This window comes from Lates calcarifer, linkage group LG5 (assembly GCF_001640805.2).
Source record: "Lates calcarifer isolate ASB-BC8 linkage group LG5, TLL_Latcal_v3, whole genome shotgun sequence".
Lineage (NCBI taxonomy): Eukaryota > Metazoa > Chordata > Actinopteri > Centropomidae > Lates > Lates calcarifer.
In genome coordinates, this window is record NC_066837.1 from 27461682 (window position 1) to 27476747 (window position 15066).

Here is a 15066-nt window from a genome sequence, read left to right on the forward strand (position 1 = left end):
AAGACATACCCTCCAACATGGTGCGTTTAATTCATACACAAACAGAGCAACAATTTGCAGTTTAAAGGGAAGTGCTGGTAGCTAAGCTGGGTTAACCACATCCAGCTACTAAGAAACTGAACCTACCCTCTCCTTGAAGCAGAGATGGGTCAAGCAGCTCCATCATGTACTGAATCTCTGTGTCCAGCTGAGGCATGTCACACTGAGCAACCACGTAAGTCAGCATGGGCAGGAAGTCATCGGCACCATACATCCTCCCTGGAAGGAAGCAGGCCGAGAGCAGAAAGGCAGGTCAGACAGACATAGCAATGGTCATTACTGTAAATAGTACCTGAAACTAAGACGGAAGTAGGAGTTTGACAAAAACTTGTAGATTGCAGTATCAATAGTAACATCAGCTGTAGTCTCAGGCGTTCTGCTATATGCAGAGTAAAAACACTATTCCATACCTGAGTTATCCTGCATGATGGTGTAGATGAGTTTGCACACACGCAGCAGCAGAGACACCTTTTTCTCAGGCGAGTACATCTTCCTCATGTTCAGGAATTTGTGGCGGATCTTCTCAATAGCCACAGGGTCAGGGGGCACGGCCCCATCTACCCCCAGCTCTTGGGGCCTCTTGGTCTTTGCCAAGGCCAGGTTCTCCCTCAGCTGCTGCCAAGCTCCACTGCTCACCTACAAAAGAAAAAAAAAAACACAGACAGGGTTAAAGTAGTTCTAGATATTCTTGAGGCAATTGTTTATTTACTTTCTCATGAAACTTGTCACGATCAATAACACTGTCATAGATCTGTCCTTTAATATGAAGCTACAGACAGCAGCCAGTCCGCTAAGTATTAATTTGAATTGAGGAAGAATTAAGAATTAATTAAGGATAGGGGCAAAGAGTCTGTTCACTCTTGAAACTCAAGGTCAGTAAGTAAGTCCATTTTCTGTCACAATGTACAGTGCATTTTATGTGTGATCCTTACCTAGCAAAGAAAATCTCATTTCTGTTTATGATAACATAAATATTTCCATCTGATTATTAAATGTGTGTGAACATAGACATCCACAACTAAAAAGAAATCTGTTGTGGTGATTGCTTTCTGCCAAATATCATGTTATTTCCTTTTTTTCTTTCATTTAAACAGTCTAACAAATGACATAACAACCTTGTGACATTATAAAATCCTGACCTGGAAGTCATGTAACGCCACCTCAATCACGCTCTTCAGAGGCTTCAGGACACACTTGTGCATGGCCTTCTCTAGCACCTGGTCTGTACAAGATGACAGCAACACACACATACACAAGCCACAGGAAAAAGAGAAACAGACATTTTTGATCATTCGGTCACACCAGTAGATAAAGAAATGATTAAGACTTCAAGCAAAGAAATTATTTTACAACTGAAAGTGCGTCATTGTGTGTTGTGAAAGACAAATGACGGGAAACATCACACAAAACTGAAACAGTGCTGTCCATAACTAGTCTGTACATCTGGTCATCCAGACACTTTATTACTCAGTATATGACACTGTAGGTTATACATAGTCAGCTGACAGCAAAACTCAGACCATAATGTGGTCATTAACGATAAAATGAAACTAACCACACAGAATCTCAAAGTCTCATTGGTCAGTGATATACAGTAAATGACGCTCTTTATATTGCACTACAAATTATATCAAGCCACCATTCCTGCCTAAGATCAATAGTAGTAGCTACTGATAGTCTTCTGTGTGCATTTATTCTGATCTGTCCTTGAGTAATACCACCATCTTTCTTGAATGCTACACATATGGTAAGAGCCAATTTTTAAGTTGTAAAACAGCATTAGAGATTAGTTAATTAGTCAATCAAAAGAAAACGGATCAGCAACCACTTTGATGAATTATTATTTCAGTCATTATTCAGCTAAAATGCCAGACACTTGATGGTTCCAGGTTGTCAAATGTGGGAATTTTCTGCTTTCATGATAATAAACTGAATATATGGGGGTTTTGGACTGTTGGTCCAACAAGGTTATTTAATGATCACCTTGTTTTCTGTTGTTTCATTTACCAAACATTTAATCAAAGAAATAAGCAGCAGATTAAACAATAATGAAAATAATCATTAGTTGTAGCCCTAAACAGTATTTTGTAGCATTTTCTAAAATTTGAATCATTTCTAATTCCTGGCTTTCAACAACATGAACAAGATCAATAAATAACTAACCTCCTTTCAAGAAGTAAAAGTCAGGTTTTACCAGATAGATTACATATTTGGAGCTTAAGCTTAAGGACAACCTGAATATTCAGTGTGTTGCTCTTCATGGCTTAGTGGCTGAGCCTGAGTCTGACCTCAACAAATCCAGGTATTTAACCAACCTGGAACCCGATCAAACATGGAACTTGACCCCTTTCACAAGTATGCCATTCATTCAGCTGACATGCATTAAAACGTTGCTCTTGGATCTTACAATGGCTCCATCTGTACGTCAGACTTACGTCCATAGGCTTCAAATCATTTCCTGCCTACCTCAACTATGTCCAGCATGTCACATTGACACAATTGTGTCTTATTGTTCACTGGCAGCACTGATACAACTATTCATTCTGCACAGGCATCCCCAGCCTCCAGGCAGTGTTTCTGTCATGCTTATGCAATGAGCAACACAGAACAAAATACATGTTTTGCAACAGTGTAAACCAGTGCATGCACATACAGGAATTCTGTTCTTCTGTAGAAATTCTTGCCCCAAACAATCCTCCACACTCTGTATAAGATGTGCTGTGGGTCACCTGAGGTAAGGGTTTGGCCTTTATTGCATGCTGTTAAGACAAATAACTCTCATGAACAAGGGAAGGCCTGAAGTGTTTATAACAGCTGGACAATTTCCATCAGATCCTCATGTGTGTGTACAAGGAGGGTTACCGAGGCGCTTAAGGACACCCTTTTGGTCACACTATCGTATATGTTGGCACACATGCACACAGACATTTTCTGACTGTGGACTTCCTGATTCCTTCCAGAAAGGCTCATTTCCTTTGTATATTGAGCAATGTTTGCTATTGGGCTTTATCTGGGCTACAACCTGTTCAAAGGCTTCCTTCAACTGCGTGTGTGATACACAGTGTATGCACACAGAGCAACATAAAAACTTGAAACAAACACTCAAGGAGACATAAATGAAAATAAACTCAAAATTTGTGCTGATTCTTCAGAGAAATGACAGCATTTCCCCTTCTCCTGTTTGTTCTTATCCAGTCAAGGCCATAAGTCAGAGTGTGCGTTGACAGTCATATACCCTCCCTTTACAAACACCTACTGGTTGACTAATCCACCTTTTATACTTACTATCAATAGTCACAAGTTTGGACCTCTAACACCCCTTTTACTGCAGAGTCAAACTTTAGAGGTAAACTGAAACATTTCTTTCCCAAGATGTCAGACTTTTCACCCATAACGTAATCACACTCTTCTAAATCTCTGTGTAAACACTCCAGGAGCACAGACATAAAAGTGTCTGCCCTGCTGCTCATAGTTCTCAGCTTTGTTTTGATTTTCCAAGGAAAAATTAATACCTGTAATTTTGTGGGCTGCATATACACACCTCTAACCATCTAAAAACCAACTCAGCTATTTCACACACACACACATATATATTTCTCTTATTACAGTGTCACTAACACAGCTTAAAATTTCAGCTTGGATAGAGCTGTCAAACATCACATTCATTTCCCTGCCTGCTGTATAAAATGTCTTTACATTTCTTCACATTTCCCCTCTCCAAAGAGAACATTAGTGAGCGTGAGATGCTTCATGTGCGAATCTGTGGCCTGCTACCACAACCAAAGTGGATCACTTCTCTGTCTCTGAACAAGGCTTCGCTGTTGTTGTTTACAATGAACAAGGGATGTGAGATGTGTGCAAAGACATACTTACATATTCATGCAAATACTCTAGTCCACAATAATCTGTTTGGAATGAAACAACACTTTGATAGTGTTGCTCATGTCTGAAACCTTTATTTTTGCTACTATCATGAGGTCATGATGGCGGTGGACAACAGCAACAAATTTGATATACTCTACGAGGATAAGGAAGAGGAAATCCAAAGTAGAAAACAAAATTCCTAAGTCTTAACACAAGCAGCTTTTGATACTCACATTTTGACTATTACCAAAAAAATACAGAGATTCAGTACTCAGCCCCAATAAAGAAATACTTTTAAATGAAATTTTTGCCTTTGAAAATGAGTCTCAAATGCACTATGAGCTTATGCCAAAGAAGAAAGGCCAAGAATAACTCACTGGGGCACAGCACAATGGCATTTCTGTAACTCAACACCTATAATGAGGCAGACTAATATGGAAAACTTCAACTAGTATGTCTGATTCCCAAGACAGTGGCAAGCCTGGGCACTCACTGAAGAACGTCAATGAATGAAGTCATTTTCTAATCCTTTTCTGAAGCAATACTCAAGAGGTTTTACTTCTCATATTATGCCGGAATGAAAACATGGAGCGAACTGAATGCTGTCAGAGATGGGATATGACTAAAACATGTGCCCATGCATGCATGAGGAGATGTTTCACAAAGTCAGGACACACAAACCCACAGTACAACCAGCAAACTTGTCTTTAACTTTATGGTGTCATGACCGACTTACCGATCTGGTCCTCAGGTATGAGTGATTCTATAGGTGGGTCCAGCTCAGAGCTCTGGCGCAGGTAAGCCTTCATCTGTGTCATAAACTGCCTTAGAGTCTGCAGAAAATCCATCCCTGATGTGTGACAGCCTCGGTTCTCTTGAACAAAGCTGATGTAGTCTTGAACCAAGGAGCCAAAATAGGAGCTTTTGTCCCTGGACAGCTCAGCAATCCTTTTCACAGCTCGTCTCTCTGGGGTCATGAGGGAGCTCAGCATGCCGCTCACTTTGCGGAAGCGTCCCTTCAAGGCCCTGGGGAGGATGAAGGACCCTCCACCCAGGCTCACACCAACCCTTCGCCTCCGCGCCTTAAAGGATGGACGGAGGCGCATTTCTAGATCTGTCTCCAGGCCAACCCCGTAGTCCTCCTCTTCATCCTCTTCCCCATCCTCATCATCCTCGCTGCTGTCCTCCACTGGGTCTTGATGGTTAAGATGTCGAGACGGGCTGGGGGCCAGGCCCAGGGAGAATCCAGGAGACTGTGAATATTCCAGTGAGTCAGAGGAAGAAGTAGACATGCTCATGTCACTGAGCCGCTGGCGTCCCCTCTCATTAGGACTGGATGGACTCCCAGCATTATTCTCCAGTAGTACATCAGCAGGGACAGCAGGCGGTGGCTGGCAGGGTGGAAGCTTGGCACGAGACAGGGCCTTGGCGATGGTCTCATCGTCCAGAGCGATGTGGCATCGGTGGGCTTCCAGATCAGGCTTCTTAGGCCTTGGAGGTGGAGGGTTTGAAGGCACAGGAATTGGTGAGCTGGCATTTTTAGACAGGCTGCTGTGCTTGGTGCCCATTGGTGGTCGAGTGGGTGCCGGCCGCCTGCTGGGAGACTGGTGTTGCCTGGCAGCTACTGCGACAGCCTCTGGCATGCTCTTGGGTCTGGTGGTTGCTACTGGAGGTCCAGGTGGAGGTGGGGCAGGGCGCCGGCGTTGCATTGAGCGGGGGGGAGGGGGGCGAGGGGGAGGGGGCCTCGATTTGCCGTTCAGTTTGAGATTGTCCGTGTGTTGCCCGTTACCTTTGTTGCCGCCCAACTGCTTCACAGATGATTTCCCGGCATTCTCGGACTTGACAGCATGTGAAGGTGAATCTTCCTCACATTGGTGGTGGTGGTGGTGATGGGTCTGGAGAAACAATGGGTTAACAAAGCACAGAGGACCACTGGAATGTCTTTCCTCCAGATGAAAGGAAGGTGGAGAAGCGTGGGGCCGAAGGGTTGGGGGTGCGCTGTCGCAGTTAGCACCGGTGTGTCTCTGCAGTGACCCTCCAACGTCCCTGTTCCTGTTGGTTCGCTGGGGGCTGAGGGTACGGCTCAGAGGGCGACAGGGGTGGGGGGAGGTGCGACGCTGACTGCACAGGGCAGAGTCCCAGAAGCCTGTAATACACAGACACAGAAAAGCTCAGAGGCAAGCATTAACTTTAAGCTAGGCACATAGCTCTCCTGGACCAATTCAAAGTTCCCAGAAGGGACTACAAATGTAGTAGTCTACAAATGAAAAGATCAGTTTAAGATATAGAATAGAAGTAAAAGAACAAAGACAGTATTCTCAACTACTTCTTACCAACACTACTGATGTTTACTCAAAATTTTCCTTGTTTTTTTTCTCTTTGCCTGTCCCTCTACTCGCTTGTGGCTTTTGTCTGGCTGGTGGAAGAAGTGCGGTGAGTTCAGCTCCGTGTCTCTTGGGTCTGATTCACTGGATGCCGACACACACCCAGAGACATACAGAGGGAGTCACCCATGCTAATCACAGAGTGGGAGGGCGCTCAGTGCACCACACAGCACACAGTTCCAGTTCCTCCACTCCTTCTTCCTCCTCTGTTTTCCTCTCTCATAGTTCTACGTAATGCTGTATTTTCCTTTAGCTCCTTTAGTTGGGTAGTTTTAGATAGATGCTCTTGATAGATGCTCTCTTTGTTTCATACATACTTCAAAATATATATGTAGTGACTGCAGTATAAGTCTAGTAATGACTGGGCATGCAGGCTAAAAATGGAAACGTTAACTCTTGCATTCCCAGGGCAATAAATTAGCAGGGTTCAACTGACTGCTGGTTGAGCAGTTTCAGATGTCTCATAATACCTCGGTGTCTGGAGAGTGAAATCTGCCTGTGGTATTCTTACTGGTCCATGTGACAATGAGCACCTGACACTACAGAGCAGGACTGCACAATTCAAACCACCCTGAGTAACACATACAATACCAACTGACTATAACTCTTGCTGATTCCTCAAACGTTGTTTTTCCCTTTGCTTTATGGTTATTTTTTACTGGGACATTTGAATGAAAAAGAACATACTGTGGATTCTCTAATATAAGCTGAAATTAAAATAATTTTTCAAACAATACATAATAATAAATAATAATTATACATAATATAATCATGATTTTGTTTGTGTCATCTGAAATGCAGTTTGAGGAGGGTCACAAAACTTGCAATGTGGGTTAACATAACATACAAGATCAATAAACAGCACATAGTCTACCATCTACTATATGATGGCATTAGCATTGTGGTTGATAAAATACTAACATGTTAACATAAAAGCAAAAAGCATGAATAGCAAATTAAATGGAAGCAGATCAGAAAATGAGGGGTTCTTATAGACATACTAAGAGATAGGGGAAATAGAACAGGGGAAATCAGATATGATTGACAAAATGTGACAGAGTGATTTCAGTGAATTTAATGCTAGCAGCACTATACTAGCAGCACTACAAGGCTCTACTTAGGCAGCTAAATACTACTGTTAGCATGCTAACATGCTTACAGTGGAAATGCTAGCATACTTCTGTTTAGCTGGTAGAATTTACCATGTTTGTCATCTTGGTTTAGCATGTTAGCACGCTAACTTTAGCTCTAAAGACAAGACTGACACTGATGGGAGTCTCATTAATTATGAATGTATTTGGTCATAAATCCAAGTATTCAACAAATGTTAAGAATGCAGTACCTATAATACAGTTAATCATCTAGGTAACACAAAATTTCATGACAATCCATCGGCTAAGATATTTCAGGCTGGGCCAAAATGATGGACTGACAAACCAGCCCACATTCTCTATTCATGCCACTGCCATGACTAAGAAGTTGAACCCTACCCTCATGACAGATATCCATGGCTGACCAAAATATTCATGGTAAAAGCTTTAAGTACATTGGCTCAGAACCCTCCACCCCAATATACCCCAATATGAACTGTTTGCAACATGTGTTTGTGTTTCACATGTGCGTGCCCAGATTCCACAACATCAAGGCAGTCTGCTTTTTGTCTTTAAATAGAAGCTTTCCAGTGGAGAAGGGGAGTTTCCCTTAATGAATGTATGAGTTTGTTAAGAAGCTGGTTCAGAGGATTTTCTGCCTCTTCCAGCGCACATAAATGTAAAAACAGCAATGCACAAGTCTCTGCAGTGCAAACTAACACCCACTTCCATTCACAAGAATGCAGGCAAGCAAATACAATGACAGTACTTCATGTTTGTAAGTAGCTATGACACAGTTTTCTGCATGTTACGGTAGCATTCACACACCAGTGTTGTGTTTTCATACATGTTTGAATGCAGTATAATGGTATGTGCACGTTTAGATAACACACAGCCTACTGTAGCTTTCCACTCGCCACTCCCTTCTCCCCCTCACTGAGCACTGAGCTATGTCATAGGATCCTACTGTAGGAAGCTGACTCACCGCAGTTTCACAGCAGCTGAGCCTAGAATAACTTGACAGAGATGAAGTGGCTAAATCTGCTGTGAAACCAGACCCAACAGGGTCAGTGTGTTTTGATGAGGAAAAATAAATAAAACCTGTGCCACAGATAGTGGTTGTTTGATCTCCCTCTCTCTGACTGATTGTTTACATGTTATAACACACACATACAAGCACCATGCTACACTGAATCAATATACTCTCATCCAGTCTTGTGTACTGCCATACTACTTCTAAGCTTTTTCTCAAGTATTCTAAACATTTATGACCATTTCTTTCAGTTTATGCCAGTTCAGTATGAAACCCAACTTGCAGTGAACAGAGTGAGCACTATAATACATTTTCATATTTTCTGTATATGTCAAAACTATGGCATGAGAAATCAAAGCCAGAGGATGAATATGTAAAAATGGGCCTCATGAAAATGATTTCTTCCTTTAATGAAAAGAGTTGAGTGACAGTCAGCTATCCAGTTTTAGTTTTTACAAATGTACCAACCAGTTTCTAAAACACCCCCTGCTTGACATTACCAGGAAGAGGAACTGTTAAACAAATAGGGTTCTTCAGCTTCTTTCTCAGAGTTGGATGAGAATATCATTCTAATTTTTCTGTAGTAACTTTTATGGAGCTGGAGCCAGGAGGCTATTAGCCTAGCTTAGCATAAAGATTGGAAGCAGAAGCGGAAGCACAGAAATCCCTCTACGAGCACCTGTAAAGATTTCTAACTGACAAGTTGCATCTCACTTGTTTAATATGTGTATGAACAAAATGTGAAAATGACAGTTTGTAACTGTTTGTTGATGAACAACAGTTTACCCACCAGCCCAGCGCTCCTGTTCAGCGTCTATTGTAATGTGGGTGGCCAGGCAACTGCACTATAATGATAACACTACAAAAAACATTTGTAGTTCAAACTTGGGAGATCACTGACAGATGTGCCTTGAGATAACTTTTGTTGTGATTTGGCGCTATATAAATAAAACTGAACAGATATTCAAGGTGAGCGTTCATATAGAACTTCAAAGCAGTTAGATAAAAAAATGAGCACACCTGCTCCAAGCTGAGCCACCTCCTCCAGTTCTTTCTGAGTCTTGGCAGATGCAATGGCCTCTGGGAGTTTGATTGTGAAAGGCAGGACATCCCTAAGATACAAAAAATAAATAAATAACAAGAACACAAAACATGAGGAGAGAGAGATTAGAAACATAAGAACACAAAGTTCACACATAAGAACACAAAGTGATGATGCCATAAGTTTGGTTGGCAAACAAAACCTGAAAACACTAGCATACAGAGAAGTGAAAACACTTTCAATCATCACTAATAAAACATGCTGACACACCCTTTGTTTCCATTATTAAATTATATATAAGTTACAATAATACTTGCTGGGATTGTGAATGTGACATTACACGGTGGTCGAGAAAAATTCTGGGCATTAAATTTTAGATGCCTGTTTGATTTGAGGACCATCTCTATAGTCAGATCTAGTAATGTGTCTGTTATTGCTTGTGGCACAATTTCCCTCTATTTCCTGTGTCTGTTGTTTAAGTCTGTCTGAGTCTCCCGAGCTGGCACGAGCTAAAACAAGAAGTGAGAGCCTTGAGCGCTGTGAGCTGACTGCTTACTCAACAAACATTATTTTCATCCATGGGGTTTCCATGCACAAGTCATGCCTCATCACTGGGCAAAACACGGAGTAGCTGGTGATGTGATAGATGGACAGACAGAAAAAGAAATGGTGTTTATTTACCTGCTAATACAGTAGAAAGCCACCAGGCGAAACAGATCTGCAAAACTTATCCCAGATCCCTCGAGAGAAAAGGCTGCAAACAAATGAAATTGCAAATGAGATTAGTCTGTTCTCACCTATCTCCTGCATTTCATATTTGTTTATAATCAACAATTGTTTTAAGTTTTATTTAGTAACTTTCTACGCCTTCAAACAGCAGCAAGATATTATAGCAACAACCAAGATATGCATACATGTATACACGATATGTATACACACTATACAGGACTTAATTCACAACATATTTTTTCCATGATGTAATTATTGTAGGGCATGGCTGGGGCAGCTACTGGGGATGGAACCATACTGCCGTGGGGCAGGGTCTGAAGTTAATTTGAGAGTTAGTTAACAAAGAGTTAGCCTAGCTTAGTTAACAAAGAGTTAATTAACAAATGTTAGCATGCTAACACATTATTGAACATGGTAAACAGTATACCTGCTTAATATCAGCATGTTAACATGGTGACTGTGGGGATGTTAGTATGTATTTAGCTTAGAGTGACATTAGCAGCATGCTTCAGACCCTCTTCAGTTAATGTACCTGTAGTTGAATAAACCTATGACTGTGTTCAGCATCTACGTTTGGGAGATCTGAAGTGCCTAGTCTCTCTGATACGTGTTTGCAGTGCTGTCTTTCAGATTTTAGCTTCAACAAAACCACATTCAAAGACAGCATTTATACTCCTTAACTATGTGTTTATATTTATATCAAGAAAGAATGTGCAAGTTAATGAGCATAGTGATTTTAAATAGCACTGGTGTATGTTTTTTTTTTTTTTTATGAAACCAATGTTAAGTTCAAACCATTCATGCACAAGGCTGACTTGATGCAGAAATCTGTGCAGTATGAGAGGCCAACTGGAGAGCAGCTGACCCACATCTAAAGGCCAAACCAGGCCAAAGGCACTCCCCTCCCTCCCATGTGGGCTGTCATTTCAGTAAGGAAAATCCACAGCTGGTATGTTGTCACATTTTGGCACTGCCATAGTTCCAGGACTATGCAATATTATAAGCATTGCTTATAATCAAAGTTTTATGATAATAAGATCACAGTGGTTAAACATTACAATCTTACTGCACTCTTATGGTACACTATGTCAACAGCATGACAAATTTAACTGCAGCACACACTTTCAATATAGTGTTTAAGATACACAAACAGTATACAAACAGTTAATAATGAGTGGAAAAATTAGAAAGTGTTTTGAATTAAAGTGCTATACTAATGCAGCTCTGCAGTTCATTTAAATATGTCACCAAACCTGTTCAATGTCACTCACTACTGCTATGCAAACAAACATGTGACCCAGGTCTAAGTGGCCTGAGTCACAGCTTACATTAGACGTTTGCTGAAGATTAACGCATTATCAGAATATTCAAATCTTTCCTACTTTAACCAAGGTTAAAAGAGCAGGGATGTGTTACTGCAGCCACATCACATGTAGGTCAATACTCATCTTTTTATACCAACAATACCATGGGACAGTTGCATTAAATAAAACACAAATTAACAGCAGTTTATCTTAAGACTCAGCATGGTTTTACGTCCCACAGTGGCATGCGCACACACAAACACATACCAACGGTGGGCCAAACTGATGTTCCTCTGGTCATACTTTCATTTCTCATTTATGTATGTGTGTATCTTTGTACACAGTATGTGGAGGCGGACAGGAAGTGACATTTTTATCTCTCTGACCTAGAGTACAGTGTGACTGCAGAGGTGGTTGTGGCTGAACGAGACATAATCAGGAGACCAAAGGAGACAGAAAGAACACAATCTGAGTTAACATGAATTACCTTTGCTAAGAGCAAAGTTATTAACACAACTGTTCCTTTAAGATATTCTGTACATTGTAAGCTGTCTGGCAACATGTATGGTACATTTCAATCAGATACTGCAAATAATTCTCATATATTCCTTTTTAAATTTCTTGGATTACTAGATTATGTGGTATCATTTTTTGAGACAAGACTTGAACATATTCTGAAAGTCAATTTCTAATATTTCGAAATTGATAATCTGTTACAGTATCTAAATCAATACATCCAGATGTAATCCACGGTGTATCCTGAATCAACTTACTGTACTGGCTCTCTCTGACAGGGAAGTGGCTGATGGGAGTTCCTGACTGATCCTGCTTCAGACGCACAGACAGAACCTTTCTCTGTAGGGCAGCTGACTTCCTTACCAGGAATACCTGTACCAGGAGGGAATCAGAGGTCATGAAACATAAACCACTTTTAGATGACACTACAGAATGATATATTAACATTTGTATCCCAAGATGGTGGTAACCCCTCACCCCTGGTGGTTGTTTGAGCAGTATGTGACTGGCCTCCTCTTCGCTGATTGCCAGCAGCAGCCATACCGGGTGGGTTTGACTCAGCCTGTCCAACACACTCATCCTCCTTCGCAAAGAGTCATACCCAGAGTCCCTTTCACCCCCCACGCCACCACAGTGAGGGGACTGCAGGTAAACGCCACTCACCTCGCTCTCAAGCCTGGCACCATTACAGAGACAGAGAGACAGTAAAACGCTTATGCCATCTGCTGGTGAAAATGAGTACCAATGTGGTGAGTATTTACACTCAGATGTTAAAATCAGATTTTAACAGAATAAAAAACAATGAAAACCAAGCTAATAGAAATATATGTTCTGCCTCATCAAGAAGACATTTTAAAATATTACTAGGAAGAAAAAAGATTTGTCAGGTTGATGAAAGTTGTGTCTAAGTGAAATGTGTGGAAAACCAGCTTTACCCTTGTAGCTCCATGGGCTCCTTGTCCATAGTTGGAGAGGTTTGGACCATCTCTTTCTTCAGCTCTCCGATCTCCGATGCAAATGTGTCAATCAGCTGGAAGAAGACAGAACGAAATGATTTAAATGATGAGGGAACACAAGAAGGAGAAGAGGAGGGGGAACGGCAATAAACGAAACCGACAGCATCGCTCAAACATAAATTACAAAGCAAGAAACTGAGACTTTGAGAGGGAGAGATTACGCTGGTCAAATCTGGAACAAAGGGCAGGGTTAGTCATTTTTCCTGTGTGTGGACATCATTTCCTATAGGCAGGAAATGTGAACACAAAGCACTGTGAAAAATCACCCAACACTCAGGCTGGGCCAAAAAATGTCCCAAATTGTACTGCAAAGACACACATGCACATTTGTATTCAGTGTGACCCAACTGAAAATACAGTTTCTGCAATAAACAGCCCAGCAGTGTGTGAGGACATGTAAACATCTGGATAAATCAGGACAAGAAGGCTTGTAAGATTACATTTCCCATGCCATGTCATGGAGGCCAACTGACAAAGATATGACCTGTTGTCACTGTCATTTAAATCTATGTTTAGCAGCAATAGTGGACAGATGAACAACTGTTCATCATGCTTTTCTACTATATTTAGTTTCAGCCTATAATTATTTTGGATTTTGGCATTCAGATAGTGATGACACATCATGGAATGTCTTTTACAATCTCTAATACCAAAGCATACTAAACTAGAATTACCACTTTGTGGTTGTATGTCTCTACCGGTTAGTCAGTCTTCTCCCCTTCTGTTATTCCCCTTCTGTTATTCTTGTGATATCACGTTCAGAAGAATGGGGCACAGGGACTGATGGACAAACCGAAAACATAATGCCTCTGGGCATGGCTGTTGCCTGTGCGGGGCATATAATTCAGAAAAACCCACCACCTTCCAGACAACTAAACAGGAAATATAACATGTCACCACTGGTTTCAGTCAGAGCTGTGAAAAGTCACGCTTAATCTAAAAATATGTGTCATATCTCTGACTTATTGATTTGACTTATGATATTTCCATGCACTTAATAGCAAGTAGTAGTAATGACAGACATGAGAATACACTCTGGCAGAATCCATTCCTACATCAGCACATTTGAATGCGATTCTCTCCTCAGAGAACGCCTCAAAAACTGGGAAAACTGTTCAGTTTAAGACTGCAACAAATTGCTTTCATGTTGTTTTGTTTTTTTCTGCATTTTCCACATTCCCGCATTTCCACATTTTAGAGTGCTCCCAGGGATTCAGAGCCTCCTCAAACTTAACTGATCAGATGGTTGAAATTTGGATGATTTGCACTGATGATCTGGCTCAAACAGTCCAAACAAAACACGACAGCCACAGAGCACAATATAATGAATTGTCTGATGTGATAAATTCAGCCCCTGTAGTTCAAACACAAACCCAGGTTTTAGTCTTTTCTTCAACACTTTGTGCACCTGAAGTAATGCGCCCATGACACATTTCAACCAGCAGGAGGCATCCCTTTCCAAACTATTCTCCACCAGCTGGGTTGCAGGCCAGACCACAGTAACCACAAGCCCCTTTAATAACCCCCCCCCACCCCCCCCAACCCCCACCCAGCAGGACCAAGTGGAGCCAGCTTTGTTAAAGACTCAGACTCCCTCGGTGTTCTGTCAGGTCAAAACTCTATTATACAGCACAAGTCTGCGAGTTAGCTCCACAATTACTAGAATTTGAAAACTACACAATTAAAGCACAGACTAGTGATGCCCTGTTTGAACCGCTGTGGAGTCAGAGATAGCCATTAAGAGTCTCCACAGATGGTCAAAGCAGAGAAACCAGCCAGCACTCTCACACAGCAAAAAGTGTCATTTTTCCTTTGAAAAGCTGTGAGAACGCTAAAACCAGATGCTACAAACAGCCAAAGTGGCAGTATAAACTGCATGACCCCTGATTTAGTACTGCTAGACTGTGGTTAATCCCAAAGAGGGAAACAATTGGAGAACCAAGTTTTCTCTCTTTTTAGTCCTCTAAAGTAACAAAGAATGATCCCACAAGCTGATGACAGATATAAGTTTCTGGGCTACAACATGCTAATGTGAATGGCACCATACT

At 41.4% G+C, this 15066-nt stretch overlaps 1 protein-coding gene across 3 annotated transcripts in view; it reads right to left on the bottom strand.

The window, feature by feature from the left end:
• The window catches only part of LOC108884514 (ras and Rab interactor 2), a 35524-nt gene that overhangs the window by 4676 nt on the left and 15782 nt on the right, over positions 1–15066 (bottom strand). For all 3 annotated transcript variants that reach the window (XM_018678431.2, XM_018678430.2, XM_018678432.2), the window contains 9 exons: positions 12938–13032; positions 12480–12678; positions 12260–12374; positions 10135–10207; positions 9432–9523; positions 4640–6049; positions 1179–1261; positions 450–675; positions 127–258 (listed from right to left, as the gene is read on the bottom strand). In XM_018678431.2, coding sequence (XP_018533947.1) covers positions 127–258; positions 450–675; positions 1179–1261; positions 4640–6049; positions 9432–9523; positions 10135–10207; positions 12260–12374; positions 12480–12678; positions 12938–13032 — 2425 coding nt within the window. The remainder of the gene's footprint in view (positions 1–126; positions 259–449; positions 676–1178; positions 1262–4639; positions 6050–9431; positions 9524–10134; positions 10208–12259; positions 12375–12479; positions 12679–12937; positions 13033–15066) is intronic.